General features: G+C 40.2%; 1 protein-coding gene across 1 annotated transcript in view; it reads left to right on the top strand.

Moving 5' to 3' along the window:
* MMS22L (MMS22 like, DNA repair protein) overlaps window positions 1-18,001 on the top strand; it is a 131,252-nt gene that overhangs the window by 78,277 nt on the left and 34,974 nt on the right. The window contains exon 14 of the mRNA XM_004710933.2: window positions 14,650-14,843. Coding sequence (XP_004710990.1) covers window positions 14,650-14,843 — 194 coding nt within the window. The remainder of the gene's footprint in view (window positions 1-14,649; window positions 14,844-18,001) is intronic.

The raw sequence follows: 18,001 nt of genomic DNA, 5'->3' as shown, positions 1-18,001 counted from the left end.
CATCAATGATGTATTCAAGAATTCAAACCAGTCAGGCGCCCCACTCCCATACTATCCCACCCTTTCTCTTCTGATTTCTCCTCTCCTACTTAAGTACCTCCATCGTCCCCAAGTCAATCCTGTCAACCATCCAGTCCCTTGCTCCCTCTTTCCACTCTCTTCCTTGGGAACCTGCAAAGTCTGTTCCATTTGGTATGCAAGTAAAACAAACAAAAAAAAATCATTCTTGATACATGGACTAGCACATCTTTTTCTAGGGAAAATTCTGATTAAGCTTTTCTCCGCTATTAGCTAGTTATTGTTAGGGTGAGAACAGAGTGGATGGAAGAGAGGGAGAAGAGTGAGGATGAGAAATCAAGAAGGTATGTTTAGCTTGTATTTAGTACAAAATGTTATTAAATGGGAGAAGATAGGACAAAAGGCATGGAATCTAACTAATGTGTTTCATGCATTGAGGTTAGACTCTTGAAGACGTTCATCAAACCTGGTTACTCTCCTTGTAAAAATATATACATACTCACAAAAATTGACACATAAATCTGAAGGGTTTTCAGACACCTAAGCTTATTTTGGACTGACTCAGTAGCACAAAAACTGGGGCTCCAGCATATGAACAAGTAACTATGGTGTAAGTGTGGCACGAGGCCAGGCAGTGCTTCATCCTGTTAAACAGAAAGCCACGGCAACTCACCGAAACCACAAAGCTTAAGGATGTTTCTCAGATTCACTATTATACTGTGACAGTGACTAAGCTTTTAATTATATGCGAGTGTGGTTATATGAGAACAAATCTAAAAATATTGCTTCTAAGGTTCCAGTTCATGCATACACACAGGTTTATTCCATGCAAAACATGTTTCAAGCTATGCCTTCAATCAGTAGATGACTGCAGACAGTTGTCATGGTAATGCACTAGTGTTAGTCTTGTTAAGGTGCCTTTGAATAAGGGTCCAATCAAAACTGGCTTCTGAGGGGATCTGCTGGGCCAGTTAAATTCAAGACGGAGAGGTCAGCCAGTCAGGTTACAGTGAGCGTTCTTTGGGACACAAATGGCATAACATTGATACATTTTCTTGAATGACAGATGGTCACAGGGACTTTGGAAGACATTTTAAGAAATTGAAGACTGGATTGGTAAGGAAAAGGCTAGGCAAGTTGTTTCAAGGAAATTATTCTATCATGTCAATGCATCTGCTTAATCTTCAAGGGCTGTCCAAGAAGTTCACTGGCAAACTGTACTCCATCCACCCTGCATTCCTGACCTTGCCCCCTCCAGACTTTTGTTCCCCCAGTACTGAGAACATTGAAAAGGAACATGATTTGAATACCTCCTGGATGCCAAAACTTCCCTTATCACTTGAAGTAAATTGAAGATGGCAAATTTAAAGAGATGGAAACACCACTTTCAGAAGTATATATATAGACCTAGATAGTGTATAAGTCTAGAAACAACAGTTTCACATTTTGATGTTATTGTTTAATAAAGGTTTCACTGATTATTACAGCAATACTTTTTGGCTTACTCTCATATTTTTGACAATGAAATTTCTTTCGAAAATATTTGTTTACTCTTTTATTGATTTGAGTTTTGAAATCTGAAGGAAATAGTATTGGAGCTGTAGTGAGATTTTTTTTCTTTTGATGCATTATTACAATTGTCATGGCCAGTAGTTATATAATTTTCTCTTTCTTGAGTATGAGAGAAATATTGAAGATCCTGAATGCTTAAGAAGTTTTAGAAAAATTGTTTATCAAAGACCACTTTCCCTGATGCGTTAGCTATTGTAGCTATCCATTGGTACAATCTGTTGACATAGAGTTGGATTTGATTTAAATAGAAGGGAGAAAGAGAGAGCCTGGACATTTTCAATATTTATTGATACACCTAGTCCATTAAGGTAAATTATAGAGCAAATTCCACTGTGACAGGAACATTTGGGTTGCTGGAGTTAAGCATCAGTCAACATGACCATTAGACTCTTGTTAGGAATTTATTACTACCAATTAGGAAAAAGTGCTCACAAACGGAATTTAGCCCTAGCTTACTTGTTGTGCAGTATTTGACCTCAAAAATGTTTTGAGTCTTTACAAATGACTCTTATATTCTATGGAAGAAAAACACAAAGCAACAGAATGCATATCATAAGAGGAGGTATAAGGAGCCCTTGGTGCTGTAGCGGTTAAGCATTGGGCTGCAATCCACATAGTTGGCAGTTCGAAACTGCCAGCAGCTCCTCATGAAAGACTTTTACTGTTTTACTCCTGTAAACAGTTACAGTTACAGTCTTGTAAACCCACAGGGGGTGGCTATGAGTCAGTATTGACCCGATGGCAATAATGTTCTCAGCTGTAGTTAGAGAGAGGCGCTGTGGATTGTCAGGGACCCTGCTGAAATGATGGGAGTTAAGCGGAGTTTGGGAAGGTGATTTTATTACCTTAGCTTTAAAAGATGGTATTTTTAATAGTGTCATCTTTAAAAACAGCAACGCTAATTCAGTTCACTGCCATCAAGTTGATTCTGACTCATCATGACTCCATAGGACAGACCAAAACTGCCCCTGTGGGCTTCTAAAGCTGTCCATCTTTGTGGAAGCAGACAGCCTCATCTCTCTAATGTGGTATTTTTACAGATGATCCTTACTTTTGCATTTGGCTATTCTAAAAAGTAAGAGTCTAGGAGTTCTGAAAAGTTGTGGGGGAACTCCTAGGAAGTATAAAACAAGTATTTTGTCTGATAAGTTTGTCTTTCAGATACCACTTCCCCTTTAAAAAATAACTCCATCTCCTTACAGACCTGTTTGTGTCCTTCAAGAAATAGCCCAGGGCATGTTTTCCCTGGCAACCTTATTTTGGTCCCTCCTTCCACAGTCCCAATGTAGGGTTTCAGTGGCTGATGCTCGCAGGTAGACCCCTGGCCATACTCACTGGTTTTGTAGTATTTGACTGTTTGGATATATTAGGACACCAGTCCTTAAAATTCTAGGGTATATTGGGAGCAAACAATTGAGTTTATAAATTGTATTTTTGTCACTACCGTAGACATTCTTTACTTATGGGTGGCATGGCCCTTCATGACTTGTTCCTCATTAATACTCCAGTTACATTTCCCACGACTTGTGCCCTTGACCTATTGTCCTCTGATTAATGCTAACTTTTGGATTTTCCCTCAGTGTCATTCAAATTCATTCTACTATGCTTTACTTATTTCAACTTCCTGAAACTATTTTTGTATCATTTTCCAATTAGGTAATACAACTTTCATAATTTGGTAATGGTGTGTCTCCTCCAAAAAGCCTGTATTAAACCCCCATTTGTACTGTTACTTTTCTTGTTCATTACAGCAGTCTGTACATCCTTCCATATTAGCACTTAATACATTTGATGAATTATCCTTGCCTGTTTCTATTGAACTGTGCATGCTTTGAGAGCAAGAACAATATTCAGACAGTGAGACCTCATACAGTGACTCATGTTAATAGACAGTGAAGTGTTCATTCAAATGAACTGAGATATGAGGCAGAATAGTGCTTGAGAATAAATGTACTCATGGACTCTAGGTCCTGATTTTCAAAATTTCTTACATTTTGGTACTTAAATTTTGTTTTCTAAAACAAATTATATTCTTCTATAGTAATTAACTCTACCTCTTCACTTCCAGTTCCTTATTCCTACCTCCCAAAAAAACCAAACCTTATCAATGACATCCACTCTCTTTTTCACAAAATGCTAAGTAATTTATGTTGCTTTTCCCCCCTCTTATCTCATAAAACCTATCAAATTGCCCATTAGCTCAACCATAAGTGTTTACAGATTCTCAAATTTCTTACCAGTTCTTTCTTTCCTGCATTACTGCTTTAATTACATCACTCCTCAAGTCAAAATCCTTTAGTGGCTCCTTACTACCGTCAAACCGAAGTCTTGGGGTGGGGTGGGGTGGGGGTGGGGGTTGTTTGTTTTTTAACATCAGAATCCACTTTAGTCATTTTTATGTTTCTGGCATGAGACACAGTGAATGACAACAAATTAACATCTAGTGAAATTAAATGAGGACAGTCACTAACTGAACAAATGGTGTTCCATTTTTATTATTAATTTTATTATCCTCTAATGTTCTTGTCCAATTTTCACATGCATATGAGGCTATTAAAAAATACCATCACCGAGGGGTGGGGGGTGGTAGGAGGGAGAGATAAAAAGAGGAGCTGATCCCAAGGGCTCAGTGGAAGCTAAATGTCTAGAAAAGAACTATGGAATATATGTACACATATGTCACATACAATTGATATATGGATTGTAACAAGAGTTGTAAGAGCCCCCAATAAAATGATTTATATATATAGTAAAATATATATAAATAAAATACCATGGCCTGGGTCAGGTGCACCTCAGTCCTCAAAGTGTCATCCTTGCTTCTCAGAACTTTAAAGAGATCTTGTGCAGCCTAGGAAGAAGTAGAGGTAGACCTGAGAGGCAAGGATGCTGAGACTTTGTCTCACATCCTTTGGACCTATTATTAGGAAAGACCAGTCCCTGGAGAAGAACATGATGCTTTGTAAAGTGAAGGAGGCAAAAAAAAGAGGAAGGCACTCAACAAGATGGACGGACACCGTGGCTGCAACCATGTGCTCAAACATAAGAACAGTGGTGAGGATGGGACAGATCTGGGTGGTGCTTTGTTTTGTGTTCACAGGGCCACTTTGAGACGGAACGACTCCAGCAGTATTTCACAGCAACACTCCTGTGGCATTATCAGGTAAATTACAGACTTCTGGCCACCAGGCTGGAGGTTCCGACCCACTAGCTGCCCTGCAGGAGAAAGATGAGGCTGTCTAGATTGAGAGCTTTGAAAATGAAGGTTACAACCTTGGAAACCCTACGTAGGGGCATTAGGAGCTGACATAGACTCGATGTCAATGGGTTTGGATTTTTGTTTTTAATGTTCATGTAAAAATGCCATTATACTTAGAATGGTTGTTTTCGTTTTCTTTTCCAAACACCGTGTTCTGATGTAAATTAAGGTGTGCTCCTGCTTTACTGGCTTATCACTCCATGTTGGTTTTATCCAAAGTCTTTTCCATGGCTTCCAAGACTTTACAAATCTGGATTGCCAGAAATCAAACTGGGTTAACAAGAGGATGTGGCCTGAGGGGGTGTCAGGTAGATCTTGGCTAAAAGCAGAGAATACAAGAAAGAGGTTTACCTGAGCTTTATGGACCATGCAAAAACATTGTACTGTATGGATCACAACGAATTATTGATAAAGTTGCAAAGAGTGGGAATTCCAGGACATTTAAATGTTCTCATGCGGAAACTACCCAGAGGCAATTGTTCAAACGGAACGAGAGGATACTACATACTTCTGTATCAGGAAAAGTGTGTGTATCTGGATTTTAATGTTTCACCATACTTACTGTTATTATTGATCAAATAATCCAAGAAGCTGGAAAACAAAGCATGAAGTTTGGAAGAAGACTGTAACCTGTGATATGCAGATGACACAACCTTGTATGCTGAAAATGAAGAGATTTTGAAGTGCCTACCGATGATTTAGCTCAAAGACTGCAGCCTTCAGAATGGATGATACCTCCAAACCAAAGAAATCACAAACCCTCGCTACTGGACCAACAAGCAATATCATGATACGTGCAGAAAATGTTGGCATTGTCAAGGAGTTCCTTTGACATGGGGCCACAGTAGTCAGAAAAGTCAACTTCCATATTGCCTGGGGAATCTGCAGCAAAGGTCTCTTTGAAGTGTACGAAAGCAAGTCTGTCACTTTGAAGACTAAGGAGGACCTGCCCCAAACGACGGCATTGTCATTCCACTTGTGTAGCTGTGAAAGCAGGAGGAGTAAAAAGACCAAAGAAGAATTGATGCCTTGGAATTCTTGTCTTGGTGAAGAATATTAAATGTACTGTGGGCTGGGGAAAGAATGAATAAGTATCTTTTGGAATGCTCCTTAGAAGCCAGCATAGTGACACTTCTTACATACTGGGGATGTGTTATAGGGGGAAGCAGTCCTGGAAAATGACATCAAGCTTGGTAAAATCGAGGGTCGGTGAAAAAGATGAAGACTGCCAAGGAGATGGCTTGACACAGGCTGTGACAATAGGTTCCAATGTAACAGCGGTTTTGACCATGGAGTGGTGCAGGACTGGGTAGTGTTTGGTTCAGTTGTACATTGGGTGGCTCTGAGCTCACGCTGATTCGACAACCCAGAACAGCAACACATGATCTGGAACCCACTGACTCATATAATCCATCTGCTGTTGCTGCTGCCATTACCCTAGCACTTCCGTCACAGTGGCCTCGTGTGTCAGCCACACTGGCTTCATTTTTTGAACTCTGGAAACGAGGTCAGCCGCAGTAACTTAGCACCTGCTGTTTTTGTCTTTTCTCCGGGAATGTCTTTTTCCTGGGATAAGATTTCTTCTATTGCTTTATTTAGGTTTGCTCAAATATTATATTATCAAAGTATTTCCTGGTCATCCTAGTTGAAATATTATCCCTTGTGACTCATCCCCTTACCTGGCTATTTATCCATAAAGCTTATCAGTACCTTTTATGTCATACTTTGTAAGTTTGTTTAAGAATGTGAGCCCAAGAAGGGCCGAGATTTTATTTAGTTACTGTTATATATCTCTCATCCATTGCACATGTAATTCATACATGTTGAATTGGGAGAAAATGAACCAAGACGTTCATATACCTCTGTGGTTTTGCATGTTTCCTTTTCACCTGGTGGCCAACCGTTACCTCTCCTTTGAGACTCTATAATCTGTCCATTTTCTTCTGCTTCCCTCAAGGATCTTTTATTCCCTCGGAATCATTACAAAACCTGTAGTTTGTTGTACAGGTATGCCTACAGAATTGAGAAGTGGTTCTCAGTGCTCTTCTAGAATTACACATGAAATTGAAATTGCTACTCCAAGTGTGGCCCAAAGTTGCATAGCTGATTTCCTCTATGTTGGAAGAATTAAATAGGATACATTCAATAAATATAGCCATTACAGTTACTGAACAATCATGCCTATTCTTAACTTTGTTCATTTCATCCTAAACTTGTACCCACTTACAAAAATTTGCTTCTGATTCATAGTGACCCTATAAGACATAATTCAGCGGCTCCTTCCAGGTTCAAAGGCTGTAATCTTTATGGAAGGAGCCGTGGTGGTACCGTGGTTAAGCTCCTGGCTGCTCACCAAAAAGCTGGTAACCCACGAGCCACTCTGCATGAGAAATGTGGAGTGATCTGCCATCAGGATCTGCAGCCTGAGAAATGTTCTGGTGCAGTTACCTTCTGTCACATAGGGGCACTCAGAACTGACTCCATGACAATGAGTTCACTTGATATTAATTAGTCTTTACAGAAGCCAACTGCCCTATCTTTCTCTCATGGAACAGCTGATAAGATCCAACCATCAACCTTTCACTGATCATCCAAGCGCTGCACCACTGCTCTACCACCAGGCCTTCTTATTTAATCCTATAGAGTTAATTCCAGGGGAGCTCCTACTCCTCAGAGCTGAACTAGCAGCAGCTAATAGAATCTCAGACGATTGGGTTTGATTTAAAACAGACAGTATGCTTGGGTCTCAACCCTGAAGATGTACTAAGATGTTGAGTGCCACTAGGTCATTTGTTTTTTTTTAGAGAAGTCTTCAGAGGATTTTGATTGATGGTCAGAATTGAAAACTACTGAGGTATAGATCCTTGGTATTAGTGCACCATAAAATATAACTAAGAAACCAAAGTGGTTAGAGATACATAACCAAAAAGAAAACCCATTGCTATTGAGTTGATTTCGATTCATAACAATCCTATATCTGTTTCCCAAAGCTTTGTAAATCTTTACAGGAGCAGTCAGCCTCAACTTTCTCCTGAAGAGTGGCTGGTGGGTCTGAACTGCTGACCTCACAGCACTCCCACTACTTCCCCAACATCGCCACCAGTGCTCCTTTCAGAGATGCATAATCATCTCTAAATGTGAACACAAGATTAACACAAGGGATATTTCTGTAAGTCATCATTTTTATTGATATTAGTGCCATACTAATGGTAGCCGCTGGTTTGGGGATAAAGGCAAAAACCTCATTTTTAATTGTATAAAATCACAAGACATCCTTGCTATAGCCATGCTCGGTTTGCTAGGTTTATTACTATAATCCTAATTTATTCTCATTCCCCATTCTTGAAAATTAATTCAACTGTGAGCTACCAGAAAATTTTAAATGATTACACATCATTGACCTATGGAATCTCCATCCAATGGCTGACACTCCCCAGGAGGATTAAATTTTTAATGTGTATGCATCTGGTATGTCACCTGGATTGGATGTTAAACTGCTTTGTAGCACTCTACCTTTATTAGGAATTTAGCATGTGAATGAGAGAATATAGCATTGTGACATTTGAAACACGGATTATTTATTTGGGAGGTAAGTGGTATTTGAAATGTGGCAGTTACGTAATCTGTCAACTTGCGAAGGGGGTGGAGGCTAGCCTATCAATCAGGTCATAGTCAATGAGACCTCTGTGTGAGCATGGCCTTCTCCTGAGGATTCTGGAAATCCTCTGTTCCTCCCTGGAGGGGGGACATTCCTGTTGACAAGCCACATGGAGCTATGCTGATAGAGCCAGAGCCCTAGAGCTAGAGGAGCCACGTGGAGACCCATGCCAGGGCTGAGATGCTTCCACCACCACTGGAATCCACAAGATTTTCTACCCACTGGTCTGATCTTCCTGTATTCGGTGTCATTGCATGGCTGTGTGAGTCTAAAGAGGAATTTATGGAATAATATTGACATATGGGGTAATATTGGACTTAGGGACTAGATCTGGAATTTATGGACTAATATCGGCATATGGGGTAATATTGGACTTGATCTGAACTGGGCTGGGCTCTTTTCTTAATGTAGTGCCCTTTTATATAAATTTCTCTCTTACACACATATGAGTGTCTATGAATTTATTCTCTAGTCAACCCAGACTAACACATGAAACAACTGTGGCATAATGATTATTACTTTGGCTTTGGAAACTGGACTGACTTTCTGGGTTCAAATCCTGCCTCTACAACATGGCCCAGGTAATTTGCTCATCTTTGTACATAAAATGCAGGCAATGCTAGGATTGAATTAGTTAATAAAAGTTCAGAACAGGAACCTAGACTAGGGCTGGCGTACAGTTTCAGTAAATATTCATGAAATTTTTGGTTGACTGTAATAATGTCTCCATTCAATGAATATCTCTAGCAACAAATGAAGAATTGGCCATTCTACTAGCATTTAAGCGAGTGGAATTAATACGTGCAAGGGCAGTGAATTATTGTAACTCTTCTACCCAAAGTTTCTAACTCCCACCAAATATGGGTCTGATTAGAACAGTGGTTCTCAACTTTCCTAATGTCGTGGCCCTTTAATAACACTTACTCATGTTGTAGTAACCCCCCCCAACCATAAAATTATTTTCGTTGCTACTTCATAACTGTAATTTTGCTACTGTTATGAATCGGGCGACCTCTGTGAAAGGCTTGTGTGACCCCCAAAGGGGTCACGACTACAGGTTGAGAAACTCTGGATTAGAAGGTAGGGGCAGAGATTGATAGGATTCAGTTGTTAACAGAGTTCCCTGGAGTGCCATTCTGCTGCATATAAAATAAGCCTTCTATGAAGCAGGAGGAGGGAACTCTACCAGCAAGAGTCAGGAGTGAAGCACATCCTCTGGACCCACGATCCATGTACAGTGAACTTCCAGGATCCGAAAGATAGCTATACCATCAGAGGAGCAGCAGCAGAGCCAGGAGCCAGAGCAGGGAATAGTGTGATGGATTTCCCAACCTAGGGAGCAAATAAAGCCGATCGCATTTGTACAGAAGACTGATGTGTGTGCCTCTGAGCACTTAATTGGGGGAAGTTGGACTAGCTGACCAACAGAAGTGGAACTGAGTGCCTTTGGGCCGAGGCTTACTGGCTTGGGGTCCCAATGGGCACCTGCCTCAGGGAACTGGGTTTGCTGGCCCACAGAATCCGTGCTGAATGCGGTTGGGTTGGTGCTTACAGCTGCTGTATTGGAGAGAGCGGTGGCAATCTGCTTCCATGAAGATGATCGCTTTGGAAGCTACAGGCCAGGCCAGTTTTTCTCTGCTCAAGGTTGCTCTGGGCCAGAATCAACTCAGTAGCAACATTATGTTTCATACATATTTTGTGTTTTCGTTTATCTTGCTATCTCTATTGACATCTTTTAATATTTGCATTTTTGTGAATATACCTTATGTGGTGATCAAATGTAAGGCATTACTTTTAGTTTTCAGTCATGCTTGCATAATTTGCTTCCTGCTCCAGAAGATATGGTTATGTCTGACTATTTTGGCTGTAATACAAAAATTTTATTTTCTCTTCAGACTCCTATTTATCACCCTGACTTCTTCATGTTTAGAGCAATTATTACGAGGTTTCAACTGCCTTGTTCTGTGTTAAAACAAGCAGATAATCATTCTCATCCAAATAATAAAGAGCTTGAACATTAAAATATCTAGCAGAAATTATTCTGCATATTCACAGAATATATAGCTCCTTCCAACTACAAAATACCAAGTGGATCACATTTCCAGAAGAAGTCCGCTTTCGTGTCAGCGTCTCAGACTTAATTGAAACTTGCTTTTTGCTGGGCTAATGCTGCCTCTCAGGATTTCATCTCTAGCTTTTTTTTTTTTTTTCTCTATTTCTTTTTCCAGCTAGGAACCACCATCTTGTGGTAGGTCCTAGTTATAATCCCTTGGTGCCTTAACATGGCATTCTGGAGAGGTCTAAGGTGATGCGTATTTGTTGGCTATTCTCAATATTGCCTCAAATACATCTTATCCTGATGTCTTTTCTTATAGTCTCCCCTAATATTAAATGCTGGTCTCCCCCTTGGCTCTTCAAAAAGACTGTTACATCTGGCTCTTCTAGCTTTTTTGTGTTCTTAATTGTGCTAGAATGTCTTTAACCTAACAGGGAGAGAAAAGCTTGAGCAGGGATTGATTAATCCTGTGTGTGTGTGTGTGTGTGTGTGTGTGTGTGTGTGTGTGTATCTCTTGGTGACAAAAGTATGGACATTAGAGTGTGATAAGGGTTCAGATGATGAGGGCAGACCTTCTAACCATGTGACCTTTGGGCATATGATTTACCATCCATGTCATCAGCACTGCTGTCTAACAATGATACCTTGGTTGTCCAAAGGCTCTAAGCTCAAACATTTCATTACTTGAACAGGAAAATTCAAACAAAAATCTGCTCCGTGTTTGTAGCTTTGCTTGGTAGTTGCAACAAAAATCGAACTTGAAAAAACCTACAAGGGAGAAGAATGACAAGAGTGAGTCACGCGTCACGTCTCTCCACGGACGTAGAGGGGTGTGACCCTTTCCATCTAAATTTGGCTCCTGCTCAGACAACATATATCGCTTGTGTTAAAACATTGGTCATTGGGCTTTTTGTTACCCTTAATGTGTGTAGAATATTGTAACCATGGCTCCAAAGAAAGTTAGTGATACCATCAGTAAAGCTAAGAGAACTGTCAAAGAATGAAATCAATTGCCAAATTAGAATCCGGTGGCGGTTTGTCTGATTTGACGGCTGAATACAGCATGGCTAAATCTACATTAACAACATTAAAAACAAAAAGTGACTAACGCGACTAATGTGGCAAAAGGTGTAAAATTGTTACCCACAAAACAAAGAACCCAGACCACCGAAGAGACCTAACTGTTACTTTGGATTAATCAGATGGTGCTGTCATAACCGAGACAGGGATATTCAAGAAGGTTAGAAACCTCCACAGTGATTTAAAGTCCTGGAAAAATGACTAAGTGTAGTGTGGGGTTCTCAGGACCACTTATTCAGTATGCCATTATTATGGGAAAATATGTCATCTCTTGAACTTGGCGGTGTTCAAACACGAATTTGGAGTGAACCATGTATCTACAACCAAGTTCTACAACCAAGGCATTACTTTATATGAATGTTCTGATTTTTCTTATTTTGCTTCATCTACAAAGAGGGTTAATGGTACCCATCTCAGGGTTTTCTGATACTTAAATGAAAAGATTTACTGACACACAAAGACTAATCATAAATGTTACCCCTTCTCAGGGAACAGGTTTCACTTAGGTGAAGAAAATGACTTATTTAGGAAAAGTGAGGTGCCAAATCCATCCTTGCCATCCTACTGTATGTTGGATATGATCCGTCAAAACTAATATACTTTGGAAAAGCTATAAAGGATAGCGAATAGTGGTGTTATTTTACTTGGACTTTGGTGTATTGAAATGTTCTGAGGAATGTTACTATGTTGATATTGGTAGTTGAGTAAGTTTTAGTGGTTTGATATTAATCCTACTCAGAGCTAAAGCACCTGAGGTAGTACTCTAGTTGCTAGTTCATGTTGAAAGTGTCTCAGGTATGTTTTTACACATGGGGCTTTGATAGTAATCCTACTTAAGGTGAAAGCACCTGAGATGGTACTCTCGTTGCAAGTTGAAGTGTCTCAGATACATTTTTACACAGACGTCAGGGCACATAGCAGATGTTTGGTTAGCTTTTAGGAGAATTGTTTGCTATTACTCTCTTTCCCTTGGCATGTGTACATTTTTTAAAAATACTGGGTGATATTAATTATAGCCACATGATTATCCAAGAATTCCAATATAAAGGGCTGAGTCCTGAAGTTATTTAATTTATGCTTATGATGTTTACTACTCACCCATGCGTAGTCATGGGGCACCTGCAAAAGAAGCGATCTTTCTGTAGGGTTGCTCTAGGTGCATGCGCTCGGGAGCACACTGTTCGGTCCAGTCCTTGCTCCACATAAACTGGAGAACACAAGGTCTTTGCAGTGAATATAACCCTTCTTTGTCATTGTAACCACTAGTTATTTTCCTTAATGAAATACTATTACTGTTGAAAGAAATATTTTTCCTGCTTTTGATAAAATTGGAAAAAGTGAAGGTCAAGATGACACTCTTACATTTATGTCCATTTTCTTTTTTTTTCTTTTCTCTTTTTTACTTTTTATTTTCATTGTCTTCTATCACTAGTATGTGTATAAATATTCTTGTTGTCATTGGGAGCTTGAAACATTACATATAAACTTATAGATACATTTTAATACATACATACATAAAATTTACTCTGGTAATGAAGAATTGGATGATGTTGCCATTGTGCTTGGCTGCGTCGTAGCACCAGTTGTGTAAGGTTCTGAATCATCATTGTGAATGAGGATGGTGTTTCTTTTTTTTTTTTTTTAACATTTTATTAGGGGCTCATACAACTGTTATCCCAATCCATACACACATCAATTGTGTAAAGCGCATTTGTACATCGTTTCTCAAAACATTTTCTCTCCATTTAAACCCCCGACATTGGGTCCTAATTTTTCCCCTCCCTCCCCACTCCCCCCTCCCGCATGAACCCTTGATAGTTTATAAATGGGTATTTTGTCATATCTTGCCCTGTCCGACGTCTCCCTTCATCCTTCAATTGAGGCACTACTTTTTTTTTTAATGAGAAGAGTATCATGATCATACATTTGGTTTTAAATAGTCATGTGATTGATTCTGGGCTCGTTGCATACATGTTCTCTATTCCAGATTATTAGGAGAATGGGTTGGCATTTTCCTCTTGCACTGCGTGTTGTTGTTAGGGGCCATTGGAGTCGGTTCCAACCCTTCGTGAGTGGCCTGAGGCACAGCAGAATGAAGCACTGCTGCGTGCTGCACCGCCGCACCATTGTTTCTCTGCCTGTGTCGTCGTTGCAGCCGCCGCTGTGTCAGCCCATCTCATGGAGGGCCTGCCTCTTTCTCGCTGCCCCTCCGCTTTGCCGCGCATGACAGCCTCTTCTAGGAACTGCTCTCTCCTGACAGTATGTCCAGAGTATGGCAGACCAGTCTTGCCACGCTTGCCTCTAAAGAGCATCGCAGTTTTCCTGCAGGCATGTTTCTGTTAACATCTAGCAATGTCTAGGTTTTCAGTGGGATGAAGCAGAGGAGAATAGCAAATGATAAATCACAATTTGAAGCAGTATTGCTTTCATGGATTATTTTATGGGGACAAATAACTTGTTAACTGTTTATTGTTGTCTACGATGTGAAAATGAGCATGCTTGTTTGGGGCAGGCGTTTTGTATGCTAGCACGATTCCTGTGTGGTTTTCTGAACACAGAACAGACTTTAATTTGAAATATCACACATAGGCCAGATGTACTTATTTTCCTCTTTTTATAATTCATGACGACCGAAACCTCTCAGTTGAAAATGGTTTAAAAAATTATTTTCATGTCTACATTGTAAGTAAAATCACTGACATACTAATGTTGCAAAATGCAGACCCTCATTCTGAAGCTGCCTGTTTCTCATTTAGATCTGACATATTAAAAAGCATATAATTAATGGTTGACATTAGTAATTAACATTAACTTTATGGTGCTTAATATGCCATCATTCATCCATCAAATAACCGAGATGCATAATGTGTTGGCATAAAGGTTTCAATTATATAAAGTTACCCTCAGTTTTCATATGGTACAACATTTGAAAAAGCCAAAAATATATATAAAGAAGGCTTCCCTAAGCATTTGTTGGGTGTTATCTGTATTTTTATTTCTTTTTAGGAGTATGCATCAACAATTGTGTCAGGAACTTCAAACGGAGAATGTGGATCTAATTGTGCAGACTTCATTATCAGCTAAAGAGCGCCACCTAGCTGCTGTTGCTAATGCTCTGTGGAGACACTTCTTTTCCTTTTTGAAGAGTCAGAGAATGTCACAGATAGTGCCTCTCTCACAACTGGCAGATGCAGCTGCAGGTCAGCATGAGTTGTTAATGTGCTGTTCAGTAACTGTTTCTGATGACGCCATGTCAGTGTCATCTCTCCTTGCCTGGTGGCAAATTCTTGTTTTAAAGGGCTAATGTAATAAACATTTTGACAACCAGAGCGATGAAAAGGGTAATCTGTTTCTTAATTAGAGCTCTCGTTGGCTATCTCCTGATTTTCCCAACAAAAGCAAAAAATTATATGGTTATGTGCTGGAAAGAAAAGATAAAGTTCAACTTTAAAAATACTGAATCTATATATACTTCAAATAAGCTTTCTTGTGGATATAAAGTTTAGAAAGAACAGTTTCATTTGAATATTCCGGCTCACTTAGTTTATTTTTAAGCTGTATGAGCATATTTTGAGGTATAAAATCAAGTTTTTGTCTAAAGAGCAAAAGAATATGACATGATCATCACATCAACACCCCGAGGATGAGATCAGAATGACATTGCATATGAAGAGTGTTAGTGTTCTGACTCATACTTCACTCTATTTTAAGGTATAATTTTACTTAATTTGATTATTGACCTAAGGATATATCCTTAGACTTTCAGAGCACAAACTCACTACCGTCAAGTCAATTCTGTCTTATAGCAGCCCTAGGACAAAGTAGAACTGCTCTTGTGGCTAGACAGCCTCATATTTCTCCCATGGAGCAGCTGGTGAGTTCCAACTGCTGCCCTTGGGGGTACCAGTTTAGTGTGTAGACCACTACGCCATCTCAAGGCCTTAAATTGTAGGTGACTCTGAATACTCTGAAATTATAGGCAAGAGTTTGAATGTAGGTGCATTAAATATATATGTCATTTCCTGCGAAGAGGTTGTGTTAGGCAGGGTTCCATAGAGAAACAAAACCAGGACATTTATGATTATACATATATGAGGCTAGGTTTATACAGCAAGAAGGAATATATTAGCTAATTGGTCCACACAGTAGTAGAGAGGGCTCAATTCAACTCACTTTCGTGGAACAGTTAATATACTAGAAGTCCTTCAACTCATATTGGCTGCAGGGTCCAAGGTCAAGGAAGCAGACAGCAGAGTGGGTCAGCAATAGTCAGTAGCACAGGAGCTTAGTGTAGCAGACCTGTTGTGATTTCGAACTCAAGCAATGAATGGGGACAGGATCTACCAGCCTCAAGCTCCAGCGATGCACGAACCAGCAGTGTGATGAAGCAGATCTCGAAGGAGCATCAAGCTCTAGCAACACGATCTAGGGGTTGGCATGGCCCACAGGTAGTGTAGCACACAGGTAAAGGCAATAAAGCAGCAGCACACTGGTCTGATCACCAGGGATCAAGAGAGATATGGGATGCCGGCAGTCTTCATTTATCTCGGTCACCCTCCAATCAAGCTGCGACCTGATCAGACTCTGCCCACATATTCCTCTTGGCCCAGTTGGCACAATAAACCTGTCACTGAGGTCAATATCTTTCTCAAAGTAGTGATTTCCAGAAATATGTTAATTAAGAACAATAGGAATCAAATATAGTGACTGCTTGAATTTGGATGTACTTCAGGGTCAACAGTAGTTCAGAACAGCAGCTGCTCAGGAGAAAGCTGACACTTTCTACTTCTGTGAAGAGTTAGCGCAGAAACCCTCAGAGTCATGCTACCTTGTCCACAGGGTTGTTATGAGTCGGAATGAAATCTGGGGCAGTGAGTTTGGTTTGGGGGGCTGTACTTGGGGAGCCCTTGCTCCTCGGTAGTTAGAGTATTTGGCTGATGACTGCCTGCTGCTCTGAGGGAGAAATGTCTGGCAGCGTGCTTCTGTAAAGATTTGCAGCCTTGGGAACCCTCTAGGACTGGTTTACTGTGCCCTTTTGTATCTTTCCATTGGAATCACCTGGACAATATTGAGTTTGGAGTTCCTGGGTGGTGTGAACAGTTAAGTATTTAACTGCTAACAGAAACATGGGTCACTCAAATGTCCCAGAGTGGTCCTGAAAGACAGACCTGGCACTTTGCTTCCCAAAAGTCACACAGCTGTACCACCCTGAGAAGTAATTCTGCTCTGTTTTATACCTGAGGGCACCATGGGGAATCTATTCATTTGCTAACAACGAATAACAGCAAAGTATCTAAATGTAGAGCTTAGATTTATTTTATCCTGGTGTGAATGAGGAAAATTGAGCTGAAAGCACCACATAAAATGTTGGACAAGCCAAGGTTTTCGAAGAGCTTAGATTCTAGTCCACTGACCTGTTACTATCAAGTTGGCTCTGATTGAAGGTGACCTCATAGGACAGAGTAGAACTGCTCCTGAATGCTTTCCGCTGCTTTGATTCTCATGGGAACAGACGGCCACACCTGTCTCCCGTGCAGCAGCTGGTGAGTTCAAACCAATGACCTTTTGGTTAGCAGCTGAACACTGACTCACTATGTCACCAGGGTTCCTTTGAATTCTGGGAGCACGCCTAAATAATGAAGACTTTATACAATAGTGGATTGACAAATCATGGCAGGGTGGCAGTTTTTCAACTACTGTAGTGTTTGAGAAGATAAATATTGATTTACAAAAAAAAAAAAAAAGCAGTGACTGTTTAACCAAGCGGCCTTTATTAATTAGGTGATGTTACTTAATTTTCTTTCATTCACCATCCTAACTCCCAAATGCCACAAATAGCTCCTCAGTTTGGCCAGTGCTGTTTTAGACACTGACAGTAGATTATCTATAAATAGTAACACAAAATGTAAATGGGCTTGGGGCTTGTTTTGAAATAGACTTGATAGCTTCATTTAAGGAAGAGTTACTTTATTAAGGAAGCCTGGGGACACCTGCGTTTACTGGCACTGAGGGTACACTAGTGTACAAAAGGAGAGGCATGCCTACGTTCGTGGGTTTGATCTTCAGTGTGGGGGAAGAGCGAGAACGAAACAGGTAAAATGCATGGTAAGTCGTCCTGTGTGCTATGGAGATCATTAGAAACAGGGAAGAAGATGGAATTAGAGAAGCCAGGGCCAAGGTGTAGTTCTCAATGGTGATTTTTTTTTAAATCATTTTATTAGGGGCTCATACAACTCATCACAATCCATACATACATCAATTGTGTAAAGCGCATTTATACATTCATTGCCCTCATCCTCAAAACATTTCCTCTCCACTTAAGCCCCCAGCATTAGGTCCTCATTTTTCCCCTCCCTCC

The sequence above is a fragment of the Echinops telfairi genome, unplaced genomic scaffold (assembly GCF_000313985.2).
Source record: "Echinops telfairi isolate 266 unplaced genomic scaffold, ASM31398v2 ScPeMD7_3533;HRSCAF=4204_0, whole genome shotgun sequence".
NCBI lineage: Eukaryota > Metazoa > Chordata > Mammalia > Afrosoricida > Tenrecidae > Echinops > Echinops telfairi.
This window is presented reverse-complemented; position numbering and strand designations above follow the sequence as displayed.